The sequence below is a fragment of the Uloborus diversus genome, chromosome 4 (genome assembly GCF_026930045.1).
Source record: "Uloborus diversus isolate 005 chromosome 4, Udiv.v.3.1, whole genome shotgun sequence".
In the NCBI taxonomy this organism is placed as follows: domain Eukaryota; kingdom Metazoa; phylum Arthropoda; class Arachnida; order Araneae; family Uloboridae; genus Uloborus; species Uloborus diversus.
The window spans coordinates 79,134,510-79,160,069 of record NC_072734.1 but is presented as its reverse complement, the minus strand read 5'-3'; the positions used below and the strand labels follow the sequence as shown (position 1 = coordinate 79,160,069).

General features: G+C 33.7%; 1 protein-coding gene across 1 annotated transcript in view; it reads left to right on the top strand.

The window, feature by feature from the left end:
* The window catches only part of LOC129221574 (putative polypeptide N-acetylgalactosaminyltransferase 10), a 48,308-nt gene that overhangs the window by 7,559 nt on the left and 15,189 nt on the right, over window positions 1-25,560 (top strand). Inside the window, exons 2-4 of the mRNA XM_054856078.1 lie at window positions 277-482; window positions 8,810-8,976; window positions 11,933-12,121. Coding sequence (XP_054712053.1) covers window positions 277-482; window positions 8,810-8,976; window positions 11,933-12,121 — 562 coding nt within the window. The remainder of the gene's footprint in view (window positions 1-276; window positions 483-8,809; window positions 8,977-11,932; window positions 12,122-25,560) is intronic.

Sequence of the window (25,560 nt, the reverse complement as noted above, 5' to 3'; positions counted from 1 at the left end):
TTTTTTTTTTTTTGTTCTGTTTCCAACAATGCTGAGTTTTTGCTGGTGGCATATTTTTTATGAGGTAATGAGAGTAGTTAATTTTGGATGGATGTCTTGATGTTATGTATATGTGTTTTGTCATGCCACTTGTTCAGATTTTTTCTCTTAATGATAACAGTTACGAATTTCGCGACAGCATCAAGAAGATATATCAATTAAATGATTTGAATTCAATTTTCAGTAACTACATTTGTTTTTATGTGTATATTTCTTAAAGAATTATGTTCTTCACAGGATAGTGCAAAAATTGACTGGCATAACTATGCTCAAATTGAAGAAGAAAAGAAAAGAACAGGTCCTGGTGAACAAGGTGCTGCCTTTTACCTCCCTCCAGGAAATGAGAAAAGGAAGGAGGAACTTTACAAAGTGAATGGTTTTAATGGTTTGGCCAGTGATTTTATTGCTGTTAATAGATCAGTGGCAGATATCAGACATAAGGAGTAAGTAATACTTTGTTAAAAGTTAAAAATATGTAGTTTTCTGATGTATTTAAAAATTAAAGGTTTTTATTTCAGGCTTTATATTTACATACAGTGAACTCTCTATTCTGAACACTCATGGGACTGAACAAAAGTGTTTAGGTTATGGAGATGTTCATCAAATAGGGAGACTGGAAATGCATATGTAATTCTATTGTGCTAATAGACTATGTTTAGTACTCTGCCTATAGCAGTTTCCTGGATAGATTAATTTTGGATTATTAACTAGGGAAGTGTGAAATTCTACTCAGTAGGGCCTAATCTCTTGCATTTATTTCTTTTTTTTTTAATTTAAAAAGTTATATTGTTATCATCCCATCATTTAAGTGGAAAGGTTTAGGGGTGATTCTCAGCCGCATATTGCTTTAACACTAGAATGGTCGGTATTTTGTTATACCCCGAACAGCTGGAAACAGTCAAAATGATCGTTCTATAAAATGTTGCATAAAAATGTATATAATGACAAAAGGCCTTTTATGTTAGCTTTTATATAAATTACAGTTTAACTTGAAATATTTTGATAAAGCAAATAAATACAAAATATATTTCAAACATCTTTCATGCACGCTCAGCTCAAATCCAATGAAAAAAGTGACTTACGTCCAGTAGCCTAACTATGGGGTCTCACGCCCCTGGCGAACTTAAGAAATTGCGCATCTCTCCCAGGGTCGCACCATTGAGAAGTCATCGGAGGTCACTGTGGCCTCCCAAAAAAGTTTTCTTTAGGGAACATTTGACTAATTGATTCGGCAAATTAAGAGACATTATTGCAACTTTAATGCTATAATTTTCTTTTTTAAAATTATTTTCAACTAGCTTTTACCCGCGGCTTCGCTCACGTTGATGTAGTTTGCTGATCAATTAAATGCCCAGTCAACACAAATAAATAAAAAAAAACCATTAATTGCCTCAAAGTTGCATTAAAATGGAAAATAATCAATAGGGTGGAGCTTATTTGCACTGAAAAAATAAAGTTTTAATTTTTGTAGGTCTTACCCTCTTAATTTGTTCCTTTTGATGAAAAACCACTAAATATGAAGTCTGAATGAAAAATTTTGATATTTAGAGATAGCTCAATGAACTTGAAGTTTGTTACATAGAGAAAATTTCGACAAAAAGTGATAGTTACACATTTATTTATATAGCATTTGTAAATCAATTGAGACATGAAAGAAGGTAGTTTCTGGGTTATAAAATGCACCTGGCATTGTTCTGGAAACAAGTTATTGTTTTGAAACAGTCCCAGATAAAGTCACTTTTCCTGCTGTCAGGGTATATTCTGCGGTGCTTCTCGATGACTTGCAGCAGAAACAGCAACTGCCTTTCATCATATGTTATCAGTCCACTGAACTCCTGAATGAGTGACACTCCACGTTCAGCGTGATCATTCACTACATTTAAAGCTTGAATAATTTTTTTGGCTTCTTTGTAGTCATCTCTTATTTCCCACGATGCTGGATCAACAAAAATAATCTACAGGCAGGTTTAATGCCTGGAACAGTGACATAGACTTTGCTGTTACAAAATCATCCAAATTTTTGTTCTCAAAATGTTTGAAGATCAATCTTCCTCTGTTTTAGAATTTTCTTTAGCTGGTTTTATCATAGCACTGACCATTTTTATCTTGGTAGATGCACTGACATGACTATCAAGAAAAGCTAATGAAACTAGTTCCTCTGTTAAATACCATAAATGGTTGGAAAACTTATTTGCAGCTGCTTTCGAGATATTTGTATGAATAGCCGAATATTCAATCAAAGACTTCATTAGTAACAGGTCATTATATGGAGCACTTGCAGCTTCTGGTGCTGATATCCATGCTTTCATGCATACACATGCAATGAAAATGCATACAGCTGTTAATCCCTTCTCTTCTTTAGGTGTAAGCTTGAACTGTGATCTAAACATCCAGGTTTTGAGACTTTATAAATACATTTCGACATCCAACGGTCGTGATGCATGGCTCCAGGCGACATAAATTTAACACCTCTAACGGGGGCAGTTCCAAGGAAAATAAGCACAAGTTCAACTAATTCTTTATAATCACCTCTTAGTTGGTTATAAGACTCTTCCATGTATTTTTTTGCATAAGCAATTGTATCTTTTATATCCTTTATCAGTTCATCAACTACGTCAATTGAAATTCCCGTTTCGTACTGGTCGGTGTCAATGAAGCTCCAAAATTCCTTGAAACGTTTTGAATAATGGAATTTCAGGAGAAGATGTGGCTCCCTTGCACACTTGAAACACTGAACCTATAATCAGTCCCAACACATGATGCCTGCACGCAAAAGGAACACATGCACCCGAGTTACTGCCAGTGTTTGAACTGGTTGTGTCAAAACACATAGCATGTATGTTGTTTGATATTCCCCAGTTTTTCAATAGCTTTAAATACTGCTGTAGCCTTTGCCTCACCTGTCCCAGATGGAATTCTTGGGAACTGCAAGTAGCTGGTGAATTCTTTTCCCAGTTACTAGTACACGCAGGCGATCCACTTTATTTTTTGCAACGAATCAGGAATTAATTTGCTGTCCCAATGGATAACTAGAGCAGCGTTAGGTTGAAACTTAGCCTTTATCTCTGCATATTTCTGAGCTTTTTCCTTCCTTCTTTGACAGCGAATTGAGTCCTTTTTTAAAGAAAATTCATTGATATTGAATCCTAAGTTTTTTGCAGTTTCTGCTATGATATAGAAAGCCTTTCGGTCTGACACTTTTGTTCTGTCCAAAGCTGCAGCAAGTTGGGGAGTAACTATAGTTTTTCTCCCTCGCTTCCTTTTCTGTCTTTCTGATGCTTGTTCTGTGATATCCATTTTCTTACCTTCTTCCGTTGAGCTTAATTTGCTATCAGTTTCAGTATCAGTAGATGATTCAAGTTCCACTATAGAATATTTTAATTCTTTAATTTTCTGTTGCTGTATTCGGACATTTGCTTTTGTTTCTCGTTCAAGAGCTTTTTTCTCTTTTATATCAAGCTTTTTATCAACTCCTAACATTGATCCACACCTACCTTTCTTCCTTTGTGCTATTAAAAAGTCTTTGTCTTCTTGTAAGACTGCTTTACCGTAAAACATCAGCATGAGCAACATCAAAAAGATCTTCTAGTTTAGAGAGAAAAGTTGATTCCTTAGCTTGCTGTGTTGATGAACATCAAGCTTTATTTTTCTTCAAAAGCTGCCTTTCTTTATACAGCTTTTCAAGCTTCATTTGACAATTTTGGTTGTCTCACATAAGAATTCTAGCTTTTGGCCAAAACTTGGCAATTTCTGTGATGGTCAGAGTTGAAGCTTGTCTTACGGTTTTCTTCAATTCAAGATGATGATGCAAAAAATGTCCCAGAGCCATACGCAAGGATGGCAATTTTCCATCTTTTAATTCTGGAACTGACCCACCAAGAAGATACAAGTCATTTTGAGATCTTGTGGCTTTTGCAGTCATTTTGCTTTCAAAACTGAAGCAAAAATAAAATACTGAAAACAAATACACATAATGGAAAAGTAAGCAATGTTTGCTTTTCGAAAAAAAAAGATCCCGCAATGTTAAAATTTTCACAGTTGTTGAGCTACCTTTAAATAATCTTTAAATGTGCTAATATTTGGCCTGAATTTTTTTTTTCATACAAAGGAACAAAATGAGAGGGTAAGAGGTTAATATTTTCATAGTTGAAAAATAAGCTCCACCCTAATAATCAACCAAATTCATGTATTATTTGCGAATCTTGTGCAAAAATCTTACTTCAAGATTTGACTTGAGAAAAGCCTTGAACAGTCACGAAAAGCAAAGATTGTCAACAATACAAAAATAGTCGCTATCGACAGGGAGTTGAGATGATGCACTAAATATTGTATTGAGTTGAGGAAAGCCTTCGAACATGGAACTAAAAAGCTCATAACTCGTTTTTCCTTCTACTTAAAAATTTCAAACAGGTGCCATCTTCAGCAGAAAAATCAGAGCTTTCGATGGACATATAATGTTAATATGTGCAAGTATTTTTTCATCGCCATATTAGAGAATTTATACGAAAATTGTGTTTTATTGCTCCCTAAGGGGGTTTTGCACTCCATAACGGAACGAAAACTACCCTATGTCTTATTCTGATGCATAAGCTATATTATTGTAAAGTTTCATCAAAATCCATTCAGTAGTTTTTGCGTGAAAAAATAACAAACATCCATACAGACAAACTTTCGCATATATAATCGTAGTAAGATAATGCCCAATGTTCAGTCGCAGTTGATGTTATCTATGTATATGTGTGCATGTTCAAATTTTATCATTCATGAAAATTTGATTTCATTCGGCAAGAACATTCGAAAAAATTTCCCTTTCTCAAAAATTTTAGTTCTCCCCCCATTTTTTCACATAAATTCAATAAAACCAATAATATTTGCAATTTCTCAATAAATATAAATCATGTTTTTTGAACCAAATGAGAATAAACATTTCTCAGTTCCGTTTATTGCAATGTATTTATTATTTTTTTCAAAACAGCTTTAACTTTTAATATAATTTGCTTCAAACCGAGACTGTACGATAAACATAATTTGCGCATTTACTGAATTAAGAAAAAAAGAACCCTTTTAAAAAAAATTTCGTAAAAATCAAAGCATTTAAAATATTCTATTATAATTAGGAAAGTAAAGCAAATACAAAATCAAACTGATATCTGAATCTGCTAATCTGAAACTGACTAAAAAACGGGACCATTTACATACAGACAAAATTAAAGCAGGGAAATTTGGGGCAAAGTGAAATAATGAAATATTTACTTTGTTTTTCAGCGCGACCTATCTGGCAATACTTAAACCATGTTTCCTTATGTAATCTATTACACTCAGGAAAAAGCTATCTTTGAAGATCAAAACATATGATAATACAAGCGATTTTCAAAAAATGATATCCATTTTGTAATATTTTGCAATTAGTCAAAAATTATTTTAGTTACTATAAATGGATAAAGGTCTTATTATTAACATTTTAAATATTAAATGGAACCTACTAATGTTCATTGCAGAATTTACAGTGATCTCTCACTTATACGCGACCAAACGGGACAACGAAATTTTCGCGCATAAGTGAAATTTGCGTATAATTGAAAAACCCAAAAATTAGCTTAAATGCAATAAGTTAACATCAGTTATAGTAATACTAATAGTATACTACTAATACTAATGTATAAATTCGTACATAACTTCCATTTATACATTGTGATTTAATAAAAAAGCCAAATTTGAAGTTGTACGTTTTGTCATTTTTTATGCACTGTACAGTACGTAAGCAAATTCCCCAAAACCTAAAAAAAATGTCGTGTGATCAGTGCTATAGTCTACGAGGATGCAAAAGATTTTCGATAGGCTATGTCAACGCGTACCGCTTGAGCACGATTTTTAGTGACGTCAACCTTTTTGTATGTAACCTGTTCTCCCCTCTCGAAGTCAATCACAAGCCTAATTCCACCCCTATTGCACACTTGTGCAAAAAAAAAAAAAAACAGACAAAAAAAAACACGTTCTTTGAAGAATCCGAACAATGGAATAACGTCATGTGAATGTATTTCAAGAGAAAGAACAAGAAGGGTACAAATCCTCCGATAAGCAAAGAGTGAATTAGGCGATTTAACTAAAATTAAAAAAAACTATCGCGCATAAGTGAAAAATGCATTTTAGGTTTCGCGCATAAATGAACAAGAGTTAACATTGTTTTCCTATATCGCTGGCCGGGCCCGTGAGAAAAACGCACATATGTGAAAAACGCGTATAACAGAGGTTGCGTATAAGCGAGAGATCACTGTATTTGTTGAATATTAAGCTTATTTTTAGTTTAAATATTTTGTACAATTAGCCAAGTGCATGCTGGGCAAAGTGATTTTGCTCCATCCACTTGATTTTGCTTACTATTCAACAATTTATTAAATCATTTAGGTAATCATTTATTGATTAATTTATTTACATTCTTTAGTTTGATAATTCACTTTACTTATTTTCTTTTCTTTCACTATTTTATTCACTCATTTATTTTTTCTCATATATTAACTATTTTATTCATTTATTCCTTTTACTGTCTATTAATTTTTTCATTATTTTGTATTTTTCTCATCCACTACACCAAGAATATTTTAAATTATTAAATAGAAAATACTTTATTAGAAGAATATTTCATTTTTCACTTTGCCACATAAAACAAAAGAATTTAATTTTCCACCTTCTTTTGGAAGCACAAATTTAGTGCAAAAAGTTAAAATAATGCTTCAATGCAAGTTTTATTATAAAATATATTGTTTTTTCTCTTCACGCACTGTAATTTTCAAAACAATTTTCCAATTTGTTCATTTTGAAAAAAGTAAGTTATCTTAACTATTTCACTCTGCCCCACATTCCTCTACTATATATATTTTCTAATTGAGGTCTCCCAATATTTTGTTCAAATAAGACTTGTTTTATTTATTATAATGAAAATAAATACTTAGCCTAAGAAAAACTATACACTTCAAACTATATTCGACAAAATGTCACACCTCCCCAAAAAAATGGAATCATCCGGCATAGAATGCACTCCACCACCGCTCCAAGGAAAACAAATTATGTGTATAAGTCTTTAGCTAACTCGATGAATCTGAATAAAATTTCACGCTACTGGTAAAATCCCCCCCCCTTTTTTTTCAGAAGTAAGGATTGTTTCATTTTTTCCTCTAGCTCTTTTTTTTGCAAGGTTTTTTCTTTTAATTACAAAAGCATTTTTCTGCTTAAATGATCACCTCAAAAAAAAAAAAACCTCCTTTTCTTTTTTTAAAAATCAGACGAAATGCTGCCCCCTGGCGAGAGCCACTTCTGCCAACCCCTTGTTATGCTTCTGATTACATCATTGGAAAACAAGAAAAGAAAAATTCTAAAACTGCACAGACATATCTTTTGCTGAAAAAGAAATAATGCAAGGTCAAACATTTAAAATCACCACTTTTCCTGCCTTTTGTTTGGAATTATGGGATAAAAATATAAACAAAAGTAATCCACGTCATTGTCATTTTGACTGTCATCATCATTTTGACAGTCATCGCCCATTCTAGGTGTATTTGAAATTTGCTTAGAAACAAAATAAGAAAAATGGGTGACTTTTTTGGTGATGGTTATTAGATAAAACCAAAAAACTTTGAGCATAATTCTTTTACGGTCAAAATGATCGGTCTGGCCATTCAAGTGTCAAGTGTCAATATTTTACTGTGGGTCTTGAATGCTACTTGATACAATGGTTGGATTCTTGAAATACAGTTCAGTGGCAAAAACTTTAGGTTCATATTGCTCAGTTGAATAATTTTATGTGATGCAGCAAAATTCTTTATAGAATGTGTCTTCCTACTCTCTTCATTTCCCCTTAATACCCTATAATTATTATGATAAAATTTTGAACATATTTCAGGATTTTCAATTTGATTAAAAAAAATTCCTGCGTACAATTGTAAATATGTTCAGTATATAGAGAAGTAATGCTTGAACAGAATTGTAAATAGTGTTCATTTTACTGAAGTGTTCATATTTTAGGGTGGTCAAAGTACAGGAAGGTCAACCTATGTTAGGTCTGTGTTTTGCCGGGACCATCAAAATGTGTTCAGTATATCGGGGTGTTCATATTAAGGAGTGTTCAAATAATGAGAGTCCACTGTATATAATTAGTGTTCTATACAAAACTGAACTCTTTTAGCAGAAAAAATAGCACCTTAAGTGTCTGAACTCCTGCTTTGTATTATTTTCACACAAGTAATTTCTTATTTATTAAGTTCATATTTCTTCATGTTTCAATTCTTTCTGAAGAAAAATGAATTTTCCCAAATTTAATCTTATTTTCATATCAAGAAATTAAAGCTCACAAAAAATACCTCAGAGAAAGTTTAAGCATTTGTAGGTGAAAGCATCTGGCATATTAACAAAGGTAGAATTGTAGAAAAGCAGTCGAAAAAGCAGTTTTTACTCAAAGGTAGTATTTACAATATAAAATTTTGAATTTGATCAAAAAATTCGTCTGAAATCATTCAATTTGCTGAAAAATATGAAAGTGAAGAAATTTGCTTTACATAGTATTGTGTTAAAATAGATCAATTCGAAAAAAACTTAATTTATCCTTTTCATGCCTATGTGTGTGTGTGTGTGTATATATATATATATATATATGTATATATATATATATATATATATATATATATATATATATATATATATATATATATATATATATATATTGTTTTCTTGAAAGCTAATTGTTTATGAGTTTTTTTGCATTTTTTAAAATTTGTAGTTGCAGAAAGAAGAAATATGTGAAAAAACTGCCAACTGCTAGTGTTGTTGTTCCTTTTCACAATGAACACCTGTCAACTTTACTGCGCACAGCCACTAGTGTCATTGGCAGAGCTCCCCCACATCTTATACAAGAGATTATATTAGTTGATGATTTCAGTACTAAAGGTATAATTAAGTTTTTAATGATTTTGATTAAAACATTTATATTTTGGATACATGGCATTAATGTGGTGTAAAAACTTTCACGTGCACACATTTTGTTTTCTGTACAGTAATATTTCCATAACTATTACTTATATATCAGCTTGCGTATGGATTTCCTTAAAGAGTATGATGCTCCATCATGTTCTTGATGCCTCTTATTTTGCCGCTTTTATTTTTTTATTTTCTTTCTTAAAACATTGTGAACTGGTCATAAAAATCCTTGCAATTTTCTTGTTTTATCAATTTACTGTAAGTGAGAATCATACTTTTGTACAATGGTAACTGTCATTACATCTTATATTTTATGTGGACATATTTTGGGTTCTAAAGGTTCATAGTCTCAACTGAATATTCTAAATACATTTTCATGTGTGTATTGCCATTGAATTCTTATTCATACTTGATCAGGCTGTAATGTGTTATAAAAACGTGCTATTAATGGTAAATTAATTTTTTTTTAAACAAGTCTCGACATATTCTTGTGAGTTATTTTCTACTATTTCAAACTTTTGAAATGATATTTTAGTTATTATGTATGAGGGCTGAATGAACAAAGTGCATTTACTACTACAGTGATTTCTCTACTATTAATTGCGGATTTATATATTTTAAATTAAAATCATTTTGAAAAATAAGTAGAAATTTCAAATAGCATTGCACTTGTATTTGAATTCAATTTTGAAAGAATGTAAAATTTAAAAGTTTTGTCTCTTGTAATGCTGTATTAACTATACATTTTAGCAGTAACTTTTTCTCCAGCTAAAAACTAAATTAAGATTCTTATGCCTCAATAACTTGAAAAACATTATTTATAAATTGTTTGCATTTGTTTGTACACAATGAATTTTGAGCTTGGGGGACAGATAATGATACTGAAATGATTAAACATGTTCTCTCAATACACTATGATATGTGTAGCAACTATGCCCAAAAGAACCAATTGTAGTGCAAAGTTTTTGAATTCCTTAAAACTGTAAGAGCTCTGAAGGAAAATTAACTAACATTCAGAGTAAGATGAAAATATAAAGTATCTGCACACAAAATTTGAAACTATCTGCAGTTATGAAAAACAATGTATAGTTGGTAAACAGAATTTTTAACAAGATACTACCATTTGCTTTCAATCAGGGTTGCCCCACCCCCCATAAGAGCAAAGGCAGACTCCCTAAATAGTGCAAAGACCCCCAAAAGCAAGAGCACCCTCTTCAAAAAGTAAAATTTACCTATCAAAACACTCCCCCCCCCTAAAGAAAAAAATTCAATTGCACACTCTGTGTCATGACCCCCCCTGTCCCCCTAGGTGGGCACCCCTGTTTCAATCATGTATCCATGAATGCAGAAGGTGAACTTTTTCATCAACTTACCTACCTATTTTTAAAATAATCGACGGTTTTTATTGATATCAATTAATAAGTGTGATATAGTAATCACATATACTTTCATAGATTCGCGTTTTTATTTCATGTGTTTGGATTTTCTAGTTAATGGCGTCTTTTCAGAGTTTTTGGCGGCTATGTTTTCCCTTCTTCTTCCTGCGATGCGTTGTCTCCCGCCTTTTTCGCTCATTGGCTGTAAGCGTGGTCTAGTTAGGTGATGTCATTTTCCCGCGTTCCCATTCACTGCGCTAAGTGATGCCGCGTGTGAATATCTGCTTTTCGCACGACTGCGTGGGGGTTTTTGCTGGGATGTTTCTGAAAATTTCATGAGTAGTCGAGTGCTAGCCGTGACATGTGATGCTGCTTTCTGAGGAGGGCGGATGCTAGACCTGTGAAAGGTCGTCTCGCGAATTGACAATGATGGGGATTATGAATCTCGATCCATCCATTAAACAAGTGGTGTGATGATATAATTATTGATAAAGGTGCTGATTAGCCCTGACAAATACCTAAAATGAGCTATTAGTTAATAAATTCTGCTCAATATGATAGCCAAGAATCAAGATTAAAGAAAATGGCGACCTCCACGTTTTTTGTTCCGACGATGATGAATGAAAGTACATCTCAAAGTTTAGTTCCACCCCGTGTTTTTCTCCGTTCCAAATTGATGATGGTAATATCTGCATCTGGAGAGACCGTGCGAAACAAGAGCAGTAGGTGCACCCAAATCTGAGGTTAATTTCTGATGCCTGCATCGCCATTTTCGTGGTGAGATGAGGTTCACTTTTTCATCGCCAGTGATAGTCCCCAGCTCCAGTGATGCATCACTTCATTTGTTCCGCTAAAGTATAGTGTGAAGCATCCTTCCTCCGTTTTTTTTTTTTTTGGTTTGATTCCGTTTTTCTTTTCTGCAACATCAACTCACGTCATATTTTTTCATGTGTGAAGCTGACCCATCCCTTAGGACATCTTGAATCCCTGCAATAGACTGTCTTACAATAATCTACCTTGTATTCATTTTTTTAAAATTCATTCCATGTGAGAAGAAAATCTGTGGTTGTATACGCGGGAGCCCCCCCCTCCCCCCGAGACCTTCATGTAAATGATGGCCGGAAATAAAAGATGTGTGATGTGCCAAATCTGTGTGAAGTTTTTTTGTACGTTTACAACATTGGGGTAAGTCAAACTTCTTCTCTTTGAGTTCTACGTAGGCACCAAACATTGAGACGTCCTGGAGTTTTGCGGAAACACTTAAAATACGATCGGCCTAAAATTTTTTCCTTATTTTGTTTTTTTTATTTACGTTGGTGTTTCCTTTTAGAAAAATTTGAATACTAACCACTTTTCCACCACAATAAGTATCGGGAAATTCACCTACGGCAAAAGTATCTGCACAGTAACAAATGTATCCACGCCCGGTGTGCAGGTGTTTGCCTATATTATCTACCTATGTTAACATTAAATTTTTTTTGTAGAAAGACTTTTGAAAAACTTGCTTTCATACATTAAAAAGAAAAACTTTTTTCTTTTGTATTTTTTAGAGGAACTTAAAGGTGAACTGGATAATTACATTAAAAAATTTCTGCCAAAGGTGCGAGTTATCCGTGCCACAAAACGAGAAGGTTTGATTCGAGCTAGACTTATTGGCGCAAGAGTTGCAGTTGGAGATGTTCTCATTTTTCTGGATTCTCATACAGAAGCAAATGTGAATTGGCTTCCTCCTTTGCTTGGTATTGTATTTTCTATTAACTTTATTTTCTTTTTGGAAGCTATATATATATATAGAGAGAGAAAGATATATATGTATATATATATATATATATATATATATATATATATATATATATATTTTAAATCTGTATGTAAATTGTTAGTTCTGTGTCCTTATGCTAAGTTTTTATTTTTTATCGATATCTTTTGGGGGCATATTTCTTACACTCACTCTTCATTCAGGGTTTGTTAGTAAATATTAAGCTTGTTCACACGACCTGAAATTCGGGCATGATATTGTCACTAACCACTTCGCTCTCATTATTATTTTTTTTAAACACTGGACGATGCTTGTCTGTTCAATTTAGGTAACATTTAAACTGATACAGAGAGCATCTTATTTAAAATAATTCTTCTTTTATTTACATTATGTACAAATGCCGCTTCTTGGCTAGCAAACAACTGAAGATAATATAATGGAATCATTGAGTGAATATAATGCTTTAAATTAACGTTGTTCATACAAAATCATAGTCTTTGGACGTTATAAAGAGTAAATGAAAGGGTTACTTTCCGGTGGTTCCAGTCCGTGGTATGAAGAATGCTGTTGAGGTTGACTTTTCCCGAACTAAAGTAGAAGGGCCGGTTATGCACCAGCGACCTATGGATTATGCGCAAACAGCGGCTTGTAGGAAATGCCTCGAAACAGTCCACTCCAATACTGCCTGGTCTATGAACGAACTGAAGACGACCACACATAGTGCAACTCGCGCTTTTATCCAGTTCACAGCGTATGACGTTGAATCTCCTAATTTGCATTTCAGGGCGGAGACTCTCCATGCTCCCGCGCGTTGGATGACAATCCAAAATTAAATTCTTCATATGGCAAGGCCACTATTTTTGTAATTGATCGTTTGTAGACAGCATATTCGGTTTTCACATCGACGACTCTCACTAAACCATCATCTCCAGGGTAGACTTTAGTTATCTGGGTGAGGCACCAATGCAGAGGCGGCCGGTTGTCCTCCCTCAGCAGCACCAGTTGACCCACTTTGATGTTTGAAGTCGCCTTACGCCACTTGCATCTCTCTTGCATCTCTGTTAGGAACTCTTGAGACCATCTGTTCCAGAACCTGTTACGAATACATTGCACTACTTTCCATCTACAAGAAAAAGCAGAATTAGTTTCAGCAGAATATTGTTCAGGAAAAGACAGAAGGGGTGTACCTATTAAAAAGTGCCCTGGTGTAAGAGGCTGTAAGTCCATCGGGTCAGCAGACAAAGGGGTTAAAGGCCTGCTATTTAAACATGCTTCTATTTGAATCAATAAGGTAGAAAGTTCTTCGAAATTAAGAATAGCAGAATTAGACGCCTTGATTAAATGCTTTTTCATAGTCTTAATGTTAGATTCCCATAATCCCCCAAAGTGAGAAGTAATAGGAGGAATGAAATGCCAGTTTATGTTTTCTTCTGTGGCATAGTTTTGAACATCTTCTGAAGAACAAATAATAGCTTGAGCATTTAAGTAATTTCTTGCGCCTTTGAAATTTGTCTTGTTGTCACTAAAAATATCAGAAGGCTTTCCTCTTCTTCCAATGAATCTGCGAAGGCAAGCCAAAAAGGCTCCCGTGCTTAAATCCGATACAACTTCTAGATGTATTGCTTTAGTAGTAAAGCACACGAATAATGCGATATAGCTTTTCAAAGTTACTTTTGACCGCTTAAGATTAAGTTTCGTAATTACTGGACCAGCGAAATCTAATCCACATGTTGAGAAAGCTCGAGCAGGAATTACCCTTTCTTTGGGTAAGTTTCCCATTAGCTGCTTTGAATTTAAAGAATTAGCTTTTAAGCATACGATACACTTTCGAATAATATTTCGAACAGCATTCCGACCTGATATAATCCAAAAATTTTCTCTAATCAAGAATAAAGTTGTTTGGACACCAGCATGCATAGCTTTTTGATGAAAGTACTCAATTAAAAGTTTTGAAAAATGATGATTTCTTGGAAGCAAAATTTGATGTTTTTGATCTTCATACAAATTTGAATGTTTCAGTCTGCCCCCAACTCTTAGAATTAAATTTTCATCAAGAAAAGGACCGAGTGGTAAAAGTTTGTGTGCTGAAGGTAGCGATTGGTTGTTTTTCAATTTACGTATTTCTGATTTGAACTCTTTATCTTGTACAATTTTAATCACCCGAGAAATAGCTTCCGATTTGTCTTCAGATGTTAAAAACCCAAACTTGTGCTCTTCTGCAATAGTTTTACAGTTCTTTATGAACCTCAAACACCAAGCCGTAATTCTAATTAGTTTAACATAACTTGAATAATTTTGAATGAATGGACTTGACTCTACTCTCAAACAACCGAAGACACTATCCTATTCTTCTTGTTCTTGATCCGATTATTTAACAGGGTGAAACACCGCGCTTGAATTAATGCTAAAATTTGGGTCAGAAAGCCAAACTGGACCTTTCCACCAAAGTTTATGTTCTTTTAACTTAGATGGCAGAATCCCTCTGCTGGCGCAATCCCCTGGGTTGTCTTCACTACTTATATGATGTTAAACTGTGAGCTTTTAAAAGTGCTCAGCTTATTAACTTTAAGTGGAAGCTCAACCAGGACGTATGATACTTCTTGAAAAAGCATATTTATCTTGTGCAACTTCATGAAGAGCCAAAGTTAAAAAGTAACTTGTTTATTATGGCTATGATATATACAATGACATGTTAAAGGAAATATTGAGAATACGCTCTTTACATTATTAAGTTGCTCATAATACTTTAAATGACTTCTGGATCTAACATTCTAAGTCAAAGTATGAAACGTTAAACATAATGAGCTATGATATTCATATCAAGAGCAGTAAGCCGAAACTATCGGCAAAAACGGACAGACTCAACTGAACTGCCGAAAGAAACAACCAAGTCTGACTTGGGTTGAAATTGAAAGAGAAGAGAATGACGCAAAGTGCCGGGAGCTTAAATGCTACCGGCAATTTGCATATTCTGCTGACGCGATCTCGTTGCAAGAAGGAATGAACGAATGAAAAACCTAATGCAAATTAAGGTTGCCAACACTTTTGGAAAATAATTTACTTCCTTTCGTAACAATGGCCTGCCTCTTGCAATCAAGATCGCATCAGAACATTATGCAATAAAAATAACAATTTAAATTAAAATATTTCATTTCAGCATCTTGACTTTAAATTCTGGCACTGCAAAAATTAAAGTCCTTAGAACAGCACTTTTTTTTTTCAAAAAAATCAAACAAGTTGATGAGTTGAGCTGTTGACCCGCATCGGCTCCAGCGAACTTTGAAGGATCCAGAGGACATCAATATTATATCGGGAATGACAACATCAAAAGTCCTACTCGTGCTGTTGCGTTTAAACGCTCCAGAATTTCCAGATACATGAAAACAAATGACAACAGTCAATAACATAATATGAACACTTTTACAAAAAAATTTGCCAAAGTACACATGAAAATGTAATTGGACTTCGAAATTTTTTTTTTTTTTCATTTTAAAAAATTTCTTATGAAAAAGTTTAATTTAATTTTGTTCAAAGGTTTTGTAAAAATATCCGCGAAATTTTGTTTTGTATTCACATAATTTAAATCAAACAAATTTTCTAATATTAAATTTCTTAAAAAATGAAGTCTGATGTCTATATGTTTTGTTCTACTGTTTTCTATTGGCGAATTTGAAAAATTAATTGCTGCTTGATTGTCGCAAAGTAAGTTAAACTGTGTTTTGATTTGAATAAATTCAAACTTTACAAGTTCATTTATTATGCGAACAATCCAAACTAATTCCTTTGCAGCTTCAGTAAGTGACACATATTCTGATTCCATTGTTGATAAGCTAACACATTTCTGTTTAAAAGTTTTCCAAATGATAGGAGATTGATCAATGAATAAAATCATTCCGCCAATCGAAATTCTATCATCGCGACTTGCTGCAAAACTTGCATCACTATAACATTCAACTTTTAAATTTGAAACGTTAGACAAACATAATTTCAGAGATTTTGTGTAATTTAAATAGCCAAGAAGTTTCAGTAGAATATTCCAGTGATTCAAACCTGGGTTAGATTGAAATTGAGATAATATGTTTACAGCGTAACTTAAATCTGGTCGCGTTCTACTTGCAATGAAGGAAATGCAACCTAAAATGTTACGGTAAGGCAATTTAGACATCATTTCAATTTCTTCCTTAGAATTCGGACATTGATCTTTGGAAAGTACAGTTCCTACACCAATCGGCAAAGAAACAATTGGAAAATTGTATTTTTGATATGTTTTGCATACTTTGTTGATATAGCTTTGTTGATGAATAAATAATGCATTGTCTATTTCCTCAAATTCAACGCCTAAAAGTTTTTGCGTTTTTCCGAGTACTTTGATATCAAATTTAGATTTGAGACTAATAATAACATCATTCAGACATTTGTTATTTTTACAAAATACTACTATATCATCAACATAAAGTATTAAAATTACACTTGATTCAAAAATATAAACACAATTTACCCATGATAATTTCTTAAAATTTAAACCAATAAGAACATTATGTATTTCCAAAAACCATTCACGACCCGATTGATAAAGTCCATAAATTGCACGATTTAATTTACAAACATAACCAATTTTCTCAGGATCTTGAAATCCCTGGGGTTGTGACATGTATATGTTTTCCTTTAGCGGAGCATATAAATAAGCACATTTTATATCAAATTGATGATGAATCCAATTCAGTTTACACACAAAGATAGAAAAAAATAATCGTACCAATGAGAATTCAATGACTGGACTAAATACCTGGTCATAGTGAATACCTTTTAATTGTCTATGACCTTGAATTACCAGGCGACTTCTGAAACGAACAATTTCATTTTTATCGTTTCTTTTCACAGTAAAAACCCAACGATTGCCAATTACTTTGGAATCAGCCGGTTTAGGCACAAGACTCCAAACGTTCCGGGTTTGCATAGTATGAATTTCATCTGACATTGAATTGTACCATTGGTCTGCCTCTGGTGTTTTTAAAGCATCATTGAAAGATTTTGGTATACGAACGTCTAGTCATGTTTCTGAATTACTCATGTCTGTAAAATTTACTTTCCCTGAAAATTTATTTTTCCCGCTGAAATCAAAATTTTCTTTCAAATATTCTATTTTGTGAGATCTGCAAAACGCTTCAACATCATTATAAGACCGCAGTCTTGCGTTTGCACCTTCAATTGAATAATAGATATCGGTTCGTGATTTGTCAGGACGGGGAACAGCTTTCCGAATCCAAACAATTTTATCTGGAATTAGGGTTTGACTAGTACTTTGTTCATCGTGTTCCAGTACGGACACTGGTACAACATCATTGTCCCCCTCACTTAAACTTTCCCGATCAGAATCATTGTCGGAATCTGACGAATCCAGAAACTTAGTTGGGTCCAGTGAGGCTCCACTGCACTTAGATTCTGCTTCAAATCTAACATTAATCGATTCCACAATTTTCCGTTCTGTAGGAAGCCAAATTCTATATCCCCTTGTTTTTAAAGCATACCCGACGAAAATACCCTTTTTGGCCCGCATATCTAGTTTCCTTCTTAAATTTTTGGGGGTTCCAAGAAAAACAGGATTACCGAAAATTTTCAAATGCCTGACCGAAGGTTTTCGCCCAGAATAAAGTTCAAAAGGTGTTAAAGTTTGACCTTCATGACAAACACGATTCCACACATACGTGAAACATAGTAATGCCTCAGCCCAGAACCGATTTCCTAATTTACTGGAATGTAAAATTGCCTTTACAGCGTCTAGAGCTGTGTAATTGAATCTCTCGCTTACCTCGTTTTGCATTGGAGTATACGTATTTGTACGTTCTGGTCTTATACCCTGTCCATCTAAATAGGTCTCAAATTCGGCACTGCAGCATTCTAGTCCATTATCAGTTCGGACATTTACAATTTTCGTATTCAAAAACCTTTCAGCCCTTTTTTGATACTTTTTAAAACATTCTAGTGCCTGACTCTTTTCCTTCAGCGGAAAAACAGTGACTTTACGAGAATAATCATCAGTTATAGACAGAAAATATTTAAATCCCCCAATTGCGACATGTGGAAGTTTTCCACAAAGATCCATATGTACTAGTTGTAGGGGTTTTTCTGATCTGATCTTATTCAACGGTTTGAAAGAGACACGTCTAGATTTAGCTATTTTACAGGATTCACAATTTAATTCAGTTTTCTTAAAATCACCTAAACCATTTACAGCATTATTTTTACTAGTATTAACAATATATTTAAAATTAATGTGACAAAAACGTTGATGCCATACATTTAAATTGTTGTCAAATTTTCTACTAGAAAAAACACTATTAGATTTAGATTTTAAATCGCCGGAGTTGGAGTTCTGACTAGAATTAGAATTTCCGGACTTAGACTCTACTTTTACATCATTTTCAGAAAAAAGAATCTGATTTTTCGGCTTCGCCGATAAATCATCAGTTTCGCGTTCTTTAAAACTGTTAAGTTCCTTTACATTTTTACATTTATAGATTTTATTATTTTTAGTTTTTGCATTTACGCTTCTAGGGTATTTGGGCAAGAAAGAATAAAGCCCGTCTTTTCATTTTGCAGATATTATAATTCTACTTTGATCTTTAGATTTTACATTTAAAACTCCATTTTTACATTCAAATGAATAACCATTTTTATCTAATTGTGAACCAGACAAAAGATTTCTCCGTAAGTTTGGAGAATAAAGAACATTATTTAAAACTAATTTGTCTTTATTACCTTTAGAGTCCAAAAGTAGCACAATTCTACCAGTTCCTTCAACCGGACAGCTTGGCCCTTTAATTGCTGTTGTAAGGCTGGATGCATTATTTGGAATATAATGCACAAAGAGTCTTAGGTCATTGCAACAATGATGGGTCGACGCACAGTCCACGTACCAGTCATTGGATACTTCTTCTGTGGAGTTGACACTGCAAACAAAATTCGATTCTTGCTTCTTTCTTTTGAAGCATTTCGCTTTCGTATGGCCGCATTTCCCGCAAAAACTACATTTTATTTTATTTTTCTGTCCCGCTTTAATGGAAGTTTGAAAAGCTATAGCCGATGATTCCGAGTCCTTTTGCACTAATTTTAAACGAGATTCTTCAGCAAGTAATTCAGTCAAAATTTTATCAAACGTAAATTCATCTTCTTTCCATCTGTAAATTGACTGTACAATCTGCCCAAATTCAGCAGGCAAGTAACGAATCAACTGGAAAGACTGATAATATGACGGGATGGGTTTTCCCAAATCCTCTAACTGTTTGATAAGAGTTTTTAGTCGACTTGCATAGATATCAACCTCTTCACCTAACTCAATGTGACAATTGAAAAACTGGTCTGTCAAATCAATAATTCGTGCACGAGAGTCTGGTCGGAAATGCAGTTCTAATTTCTTCCATGCTTGAGAAGGATCATCAATCTGATTTATCAAATTCTTGTATTCATCAGAAATGTGCAAATAGATTAAACTATATGCTTTGTCTCTGCGTTTACAAAAGTCTGAAGTTTGCGGTGAATCTTTACCTGGCTCTTTTTCAACTTCGGTAACTAATCTCCAGCAATTTTTGCTCATTAACAAGGCTTTCATATCGTTTAGCCATGTGGAATAATTTTCCCTATTTAATTTCGAGATTTCCATGTTGAGCAAAAAATTTATCTGGCCCGCCGTCTGATAGACTTCTGTATCACGTTCGATGTTGAAAAAAAATTTAAGAATTTACGCATACCATCTCGTCAGGTTGGGCAAACGGCCCATAACCGATTTGTTAAACTGTGAGCTTTTAAAAGTGCTCAGCTTATTAACTTTAAGTGGAAGCTCAACCAGGACGTATGATACTTCTTGAAAAAGCATATTTATCTTGTGCAACTTCATGAAGAGCCAAAGTTAAAAAGTAACTTGTTTATTATGGCTATGATATATACAATGACATGTTAAAGGAAATATTGAGAATACGCTCTTTACATTATTAAGTTGCTCATAATACTTTAAATGACTTCTGGATCTAACATTCTAAGTCAAAGTATGAAACGTTAAACATAATGAGCTATGATATTCATATCAAGAGCAGTAAGCCGAAACTATCGGCAAAAACGGACAGACTCAACTGAGCTGCCGAAAGAAACAACCAAGTCTGACTTGGGTTGAAATTGAAAGAGAAGAGAATGAAGCAAAGTGCCGGGAGCTTAAATGCTACCGGCAATTTGCATATTCTGCTGACGCGATCTCGTTGCAAGAAGGAATGAACGAATGAAAAACCTAATGCAAATTAAGGTTGCCAACACTTTTGGAAAATAATTTACTTCCTTTCGTAACATATGAAACCAATTTTCAACCGGGGTTAGTTTTTGAATTTCCGATACTCAATTTGCGACAAATACTTTCTATCTACGCGATTCCGATTTCATCCAGTCTAAAACGATTTGCGAGTCTGTATAAAAGTAATCAAAATCTGTTACAATCAAGAGTCGATTCTTAATGCTTTATACAAACGACTCAATAATACTGCAGAACAAAGTTCTAATCTCGGTAAAGTAATTTTTCTTTAAAGGAACAACTCTAGTTTTTGCTACTAGAAAACTGATTTTAATTTCACCGTTTTTCAAACGGAAGCGTAAATAAATTACTGCTGAGTAAGCTTTTTGAGACGCATCACAAAATGCATGAATTTCAACGGATTTTGAAATTGAACATTTATCTTTCAAACTTCGCGGGATTTGAATTTCTTTCAAATGCATAAGTTCCGATGCGAATTTTTTTCCATTTGCTCATAATATGTTCTGGTAAATTTTCGTCCCAGCCTATTTTTTCGGACCACAGTTCTTGAATTAAAAGTTTTGCTAGTAGGGTTGTTGGAGCTAGAAATCCTAGTGGATCATAAATTTTAGAGATATTGGAAAGTAATTGTTGTTTATTCTTTACTTCGCTTGGTGGCTTGATTTGTATTCTAAAGTAATCTGATAGGATCCCACTCAATACCCAGTACCTTAATAGAGTGTTCTTCCCCCAATTCCTTAGGATAAATAGTCGCTTCTAAGTCTTTGGGCAGGAATTCTATTACCTTCGGATCATTTGATAACCACTTACGCAAAGTAAACCCACCTTTTTTCATTAATTCATTCATTTCAAGGACGATATTTCGAGCCTCTGATGTTGAATCCGCGCCTGTAAGTAGATCATCCATATAGAAATCTGTTTTACGATTTCCGCAGCTTTAGGGAATAAAGACTGCTCATCTGCAGCAAGTTGCTGAATAGTCTTTTCTGCTAAATAAGGTGCACATGCAGTGCCGTATGTGACTGTTAAAAGCCTGTAATCTTTGATTTCACTAGTTGAATCTGTTCGCCAAATAATTCTTTATAAGTCGCAATCTTCCTTAGAAACTGTTATCATTCTAAACATTTTCTCAATATTTGCGGTTAGTGCGATTGAATGAGTTCTGAAATTCATTAGAATAAAATTTAAATCTAACCGAAGTTTAGGACCCTTGTGTAGAAAATCGTTTAGGGATATGTTTTCTGACGATTTTGCAGAAGCATCAAACAACATGCTCTCGAATAACACCATGATGAGGCATGTAAAAAGATTTAGAATTTATCTTTTCATTTTCGGGTACTAACTCCATGTGATTTAAAGCAATGTATCCTTGCATAAAACCCTTGTACCGTTCAGCAAGAAGTTTGTCTTATTCAAATTTCTTTTCTTGAGATAGAAACCTCGAAGCTGCTTTAGTCTTGGACTCACCCAAGTCGATTTCCTTTTTAAAAGGTAACTTTACTGTATATTTTCCACTAATATCCCGTTTAGATGTGTTTTCATAGAATTGTTCGCATGTAATTTCTTCGCTGTTTAAAGTGTCCTTGTCTTCTTTTGGAATTGAATCCAACTCCCAGAACTTTTGGAGGGTTAAATCCAATTCTTGATTTACATCATGATGAAATGTGTAACTTTTAGATTTTGGAGAATATGCTGAAACCTTTCCCATCAGCAACCAACCCAATTTAGAATCTAATGCACCCGGAGCATTATGTTTGTTTTTTATTTGTTCACCTTCTATCAGGTCTAGAAAAACATCAGCACCGATTATTACGTCTACTGGTCTGGAAATGTGGAACTGCGGATCTGCTAGTTTTAAATTTTTAAGATGAGGCCAGTTTACATTAGTCATATTGCAGTTGGGTAAATCCATTGTTAGGTTTTTAACAACCAATGCATCCATAAAGAATTTATTTGAATTGAAATAGGGTGTGAATTCTAATTTTGCCATTTTACACGATTGACTTGTGATTGAATTTCCTATTCCTTTTATGGTGCAATTACAAGTAGCTGAATTAAGACCCAACTGCTTAAAACAATCTTCTGATATTAGAGAATTTTGAGACCCACAGTCGATAAGAGCTCTACAGTCCTGATAACCACCCATAACATCTTTTACTTTAATCATGGCTGTGGTTAATAGTGTTTTCTCAGAGTTATTGGTACCCGAAAGAGATACCGCATTAGAATCCTGTTGCACAGTTTGTGATAGGTCACAATAGGAATTTTCTTTCTTAGAGTTTAATTCCGTTTCTTGAGTACTAGATTTATTCGACTGACAATGCAGTAAAGTATGATGCTTTCTTGAACATACTCTGCAATGCATTGTTACTTTACAATTGTAAACATCGTGATTTTCTCTTAAACAATTAAAACACAGTTTGTGTTTTTTAACGAATTCTAGTCTATCCCAAAAGTTCAATCCCGAAAACTTTGGACATCTAAATATCGTATGATTAGAGTTGCAGTATGTGCAATTAATGGCTTTTGCTAATGCAGCTTTATTAGATGTTGTGTTAGTATAAGTAAGCGTTTGAGCTTTAGATTTTTCTTCCTTCGCGTAAGAATCTTTTGATGAGTGTAAACTTCTAGCATTTAATTCTAAGAATTGCATGAATTTCTGATAAGAAGGAAACTCGTCACTTTTTAAAGTTAACTCCCACTGTCTTCTTATGTTTTCGTCTAAGCGTTTCTGAAGGAAATGTATTAGTATAATTTCTGATAGTTTGTTCAGTTTCAAACCTAAAGTGCTCAAATTGCGCACCGATTCATTGCAACAGTCTATCATTTCATGTAGAAATTTTGAAGACATTTTACCCGACTTAATGTTGAATATCTTTGTGCATAAGGAATATGCAAGTTCTCGCTTATTATCATAGCGGTTTGAAAGTGTTTCCCATGCTTGAGCGTAATTTGCTTCAACAACAGGAAAACCTTTAATTAATCTGTGTGCGTTTCCCGATACAGCAGCATTTAAATATTGCAATTTTTGACAATTGTTTAATTCTTTGTTTGAACCTATAGCTGAGGTAAAAACTTGCTTAAAACTTATCCAGTTTTGAATATCCCCGTCAAATGTGGGCAAATTGAATTTCGGCAGTTTTAAATTAGGTTTGGGTTCTACCGTTTGACTAACTGTTCGATTAACACTTTCTTCCGTTGGTTTAAGATCTGAAAGTATTCTTTGAATTTGACTTTTAATGCTATGAATTAATATTTTAGCTTTACTAAAATTCTCGTAATCATCGGTCTCTTCTTCGGATTCATTTTGCATTACTTCTAAAATAACGTTGTTTAAAATATTTTCCGTGTCTTCTAATTCCGGCAATAAATTTTCGTATAGAAAGATATCTGTATTTGGTTTAGCAATAAAGTCATTTAGCAAAATGTAACTTAAACTTAGCTTGAGCTACTTGCAGTTTTTTGGCCATATTAACAGATTAAAGCAGTTTTAATACTTGAATTTTCAAAAAATCAGTTTGCTACTAACCAAGAAGGTCATCCAGCTCGACGGACCATCTGATGGACGATGCTTTCCGTTCAATTTAGGTAACGTTTAAACTGATACAGAGAACATCTTATTTAAAATAATTCTTCTTTTATTTACATTATGTACAAATGCCGCTTCTTGGCTAGCAAACAACTGAAGATAATATAACGGAATCATTGAGTGAATATAATGCTTTAAATTAAGGTTGTTCATACAAAATCATAGTCCTTGGACGTTATAAAGAGTAAATGAAAGGGTTACTTTCCGGTAGTTCCAGTCCGTGGTATGAAGAATACTGTTGAGGTTGACTTTTCCCGAACTAAAGTAGAAGGGCCGATTATGCACCAGCGACCTATGGATTATGCGCAAATAGCGGCTTGTAGGAAATGCCTCGAAACAGTCCACTCGAATACTGCCTGGTCTATGAACGAACTGAAGACGACCACACATAGCGCAACTCGCGCTTTTATCCAGTTCACAGCGTATGACGTTGATTCTCCTAATTTGCATTTCAGGGCGGAGACTCTCCAAACACATTAAATGAAAGTGTGGTAAACATTCATTTTGGCATTGTGAATTTGATACTGCAATACAGTTAAACTTTCTTAGTAAGATTTTGTTAGTGAAGTTTGATTTGCTATTTAATTTTGCTAAAAATCAAACCCATAATATGTGCATTAAAGTTAAGCTTTCCACAAAGAACAAAAATTTCTGGTCTTTGGTTGAAAATTTTCGTGGCAGTAAAATACTTGAATTTTCTTTCTTTTTTAATTATTTAGCATTATACGTGGTTGTAAAAAGCCAAAAAGGCATTGAGAAGCGTATGTAAAATCTTTTTTTTTTTTTTTTTCAGAATGAACCTTAGACACCCACTTACCTGTAGTCATTTCAATTTGCTTGAAGATTAAACTGTACCTTTTATTGGGAATTACGATATAAATACAATTTTTTGAGATTTGGACGTAAAATGTCAATGTAAAAGTGGCACTGATTGTTTTACACTAAGATATTCAAATGATAAAGTTTAATAAGCCTATAAATCAACTAAATAAAAGTGATATTTTTTCAGAAGTGTTGAATTTAAATAAATAAGTTAACATGATTTCAATAAAGTAAGACAAAACAACGTAAGTAGAAGCACAAATTTGTAAATTACAGCAGACACGTGTTTCGGCGTTACAGGGAACACCTTTTTCAATGCAAAAAAATAATGAGCTTATGGATGAAAAGACATCCGACAAAAGCCAAGAGCAGATAAGCATGCAGCTTAAAAGATAAAAACAGCAGATTAGCCAAACACCAATGACAACGTTATAAACCGATCAGGAACCAATAGGAATGCAAGCAAAGGCCAAGAGCTTTCTCTTAGGTTCGAACCCAGAAAGAAAGAATTCATTTGGACAAAGATTAAGCCGAAGCTTAAACAAAAGAAAAGAAATTGTCAGTAACCGTGAACCACAAGAAAGGAAAAGCTGAATGGAAAACCATGAAATAAAATAAACAGAAACAAAAAATATTCGGAAAAAGGAAAAATAAAGATAAATAGAAGAAAATTGGGGGGGGGGGGTGTCAATCAAGACAAAAAGGTAAAAAT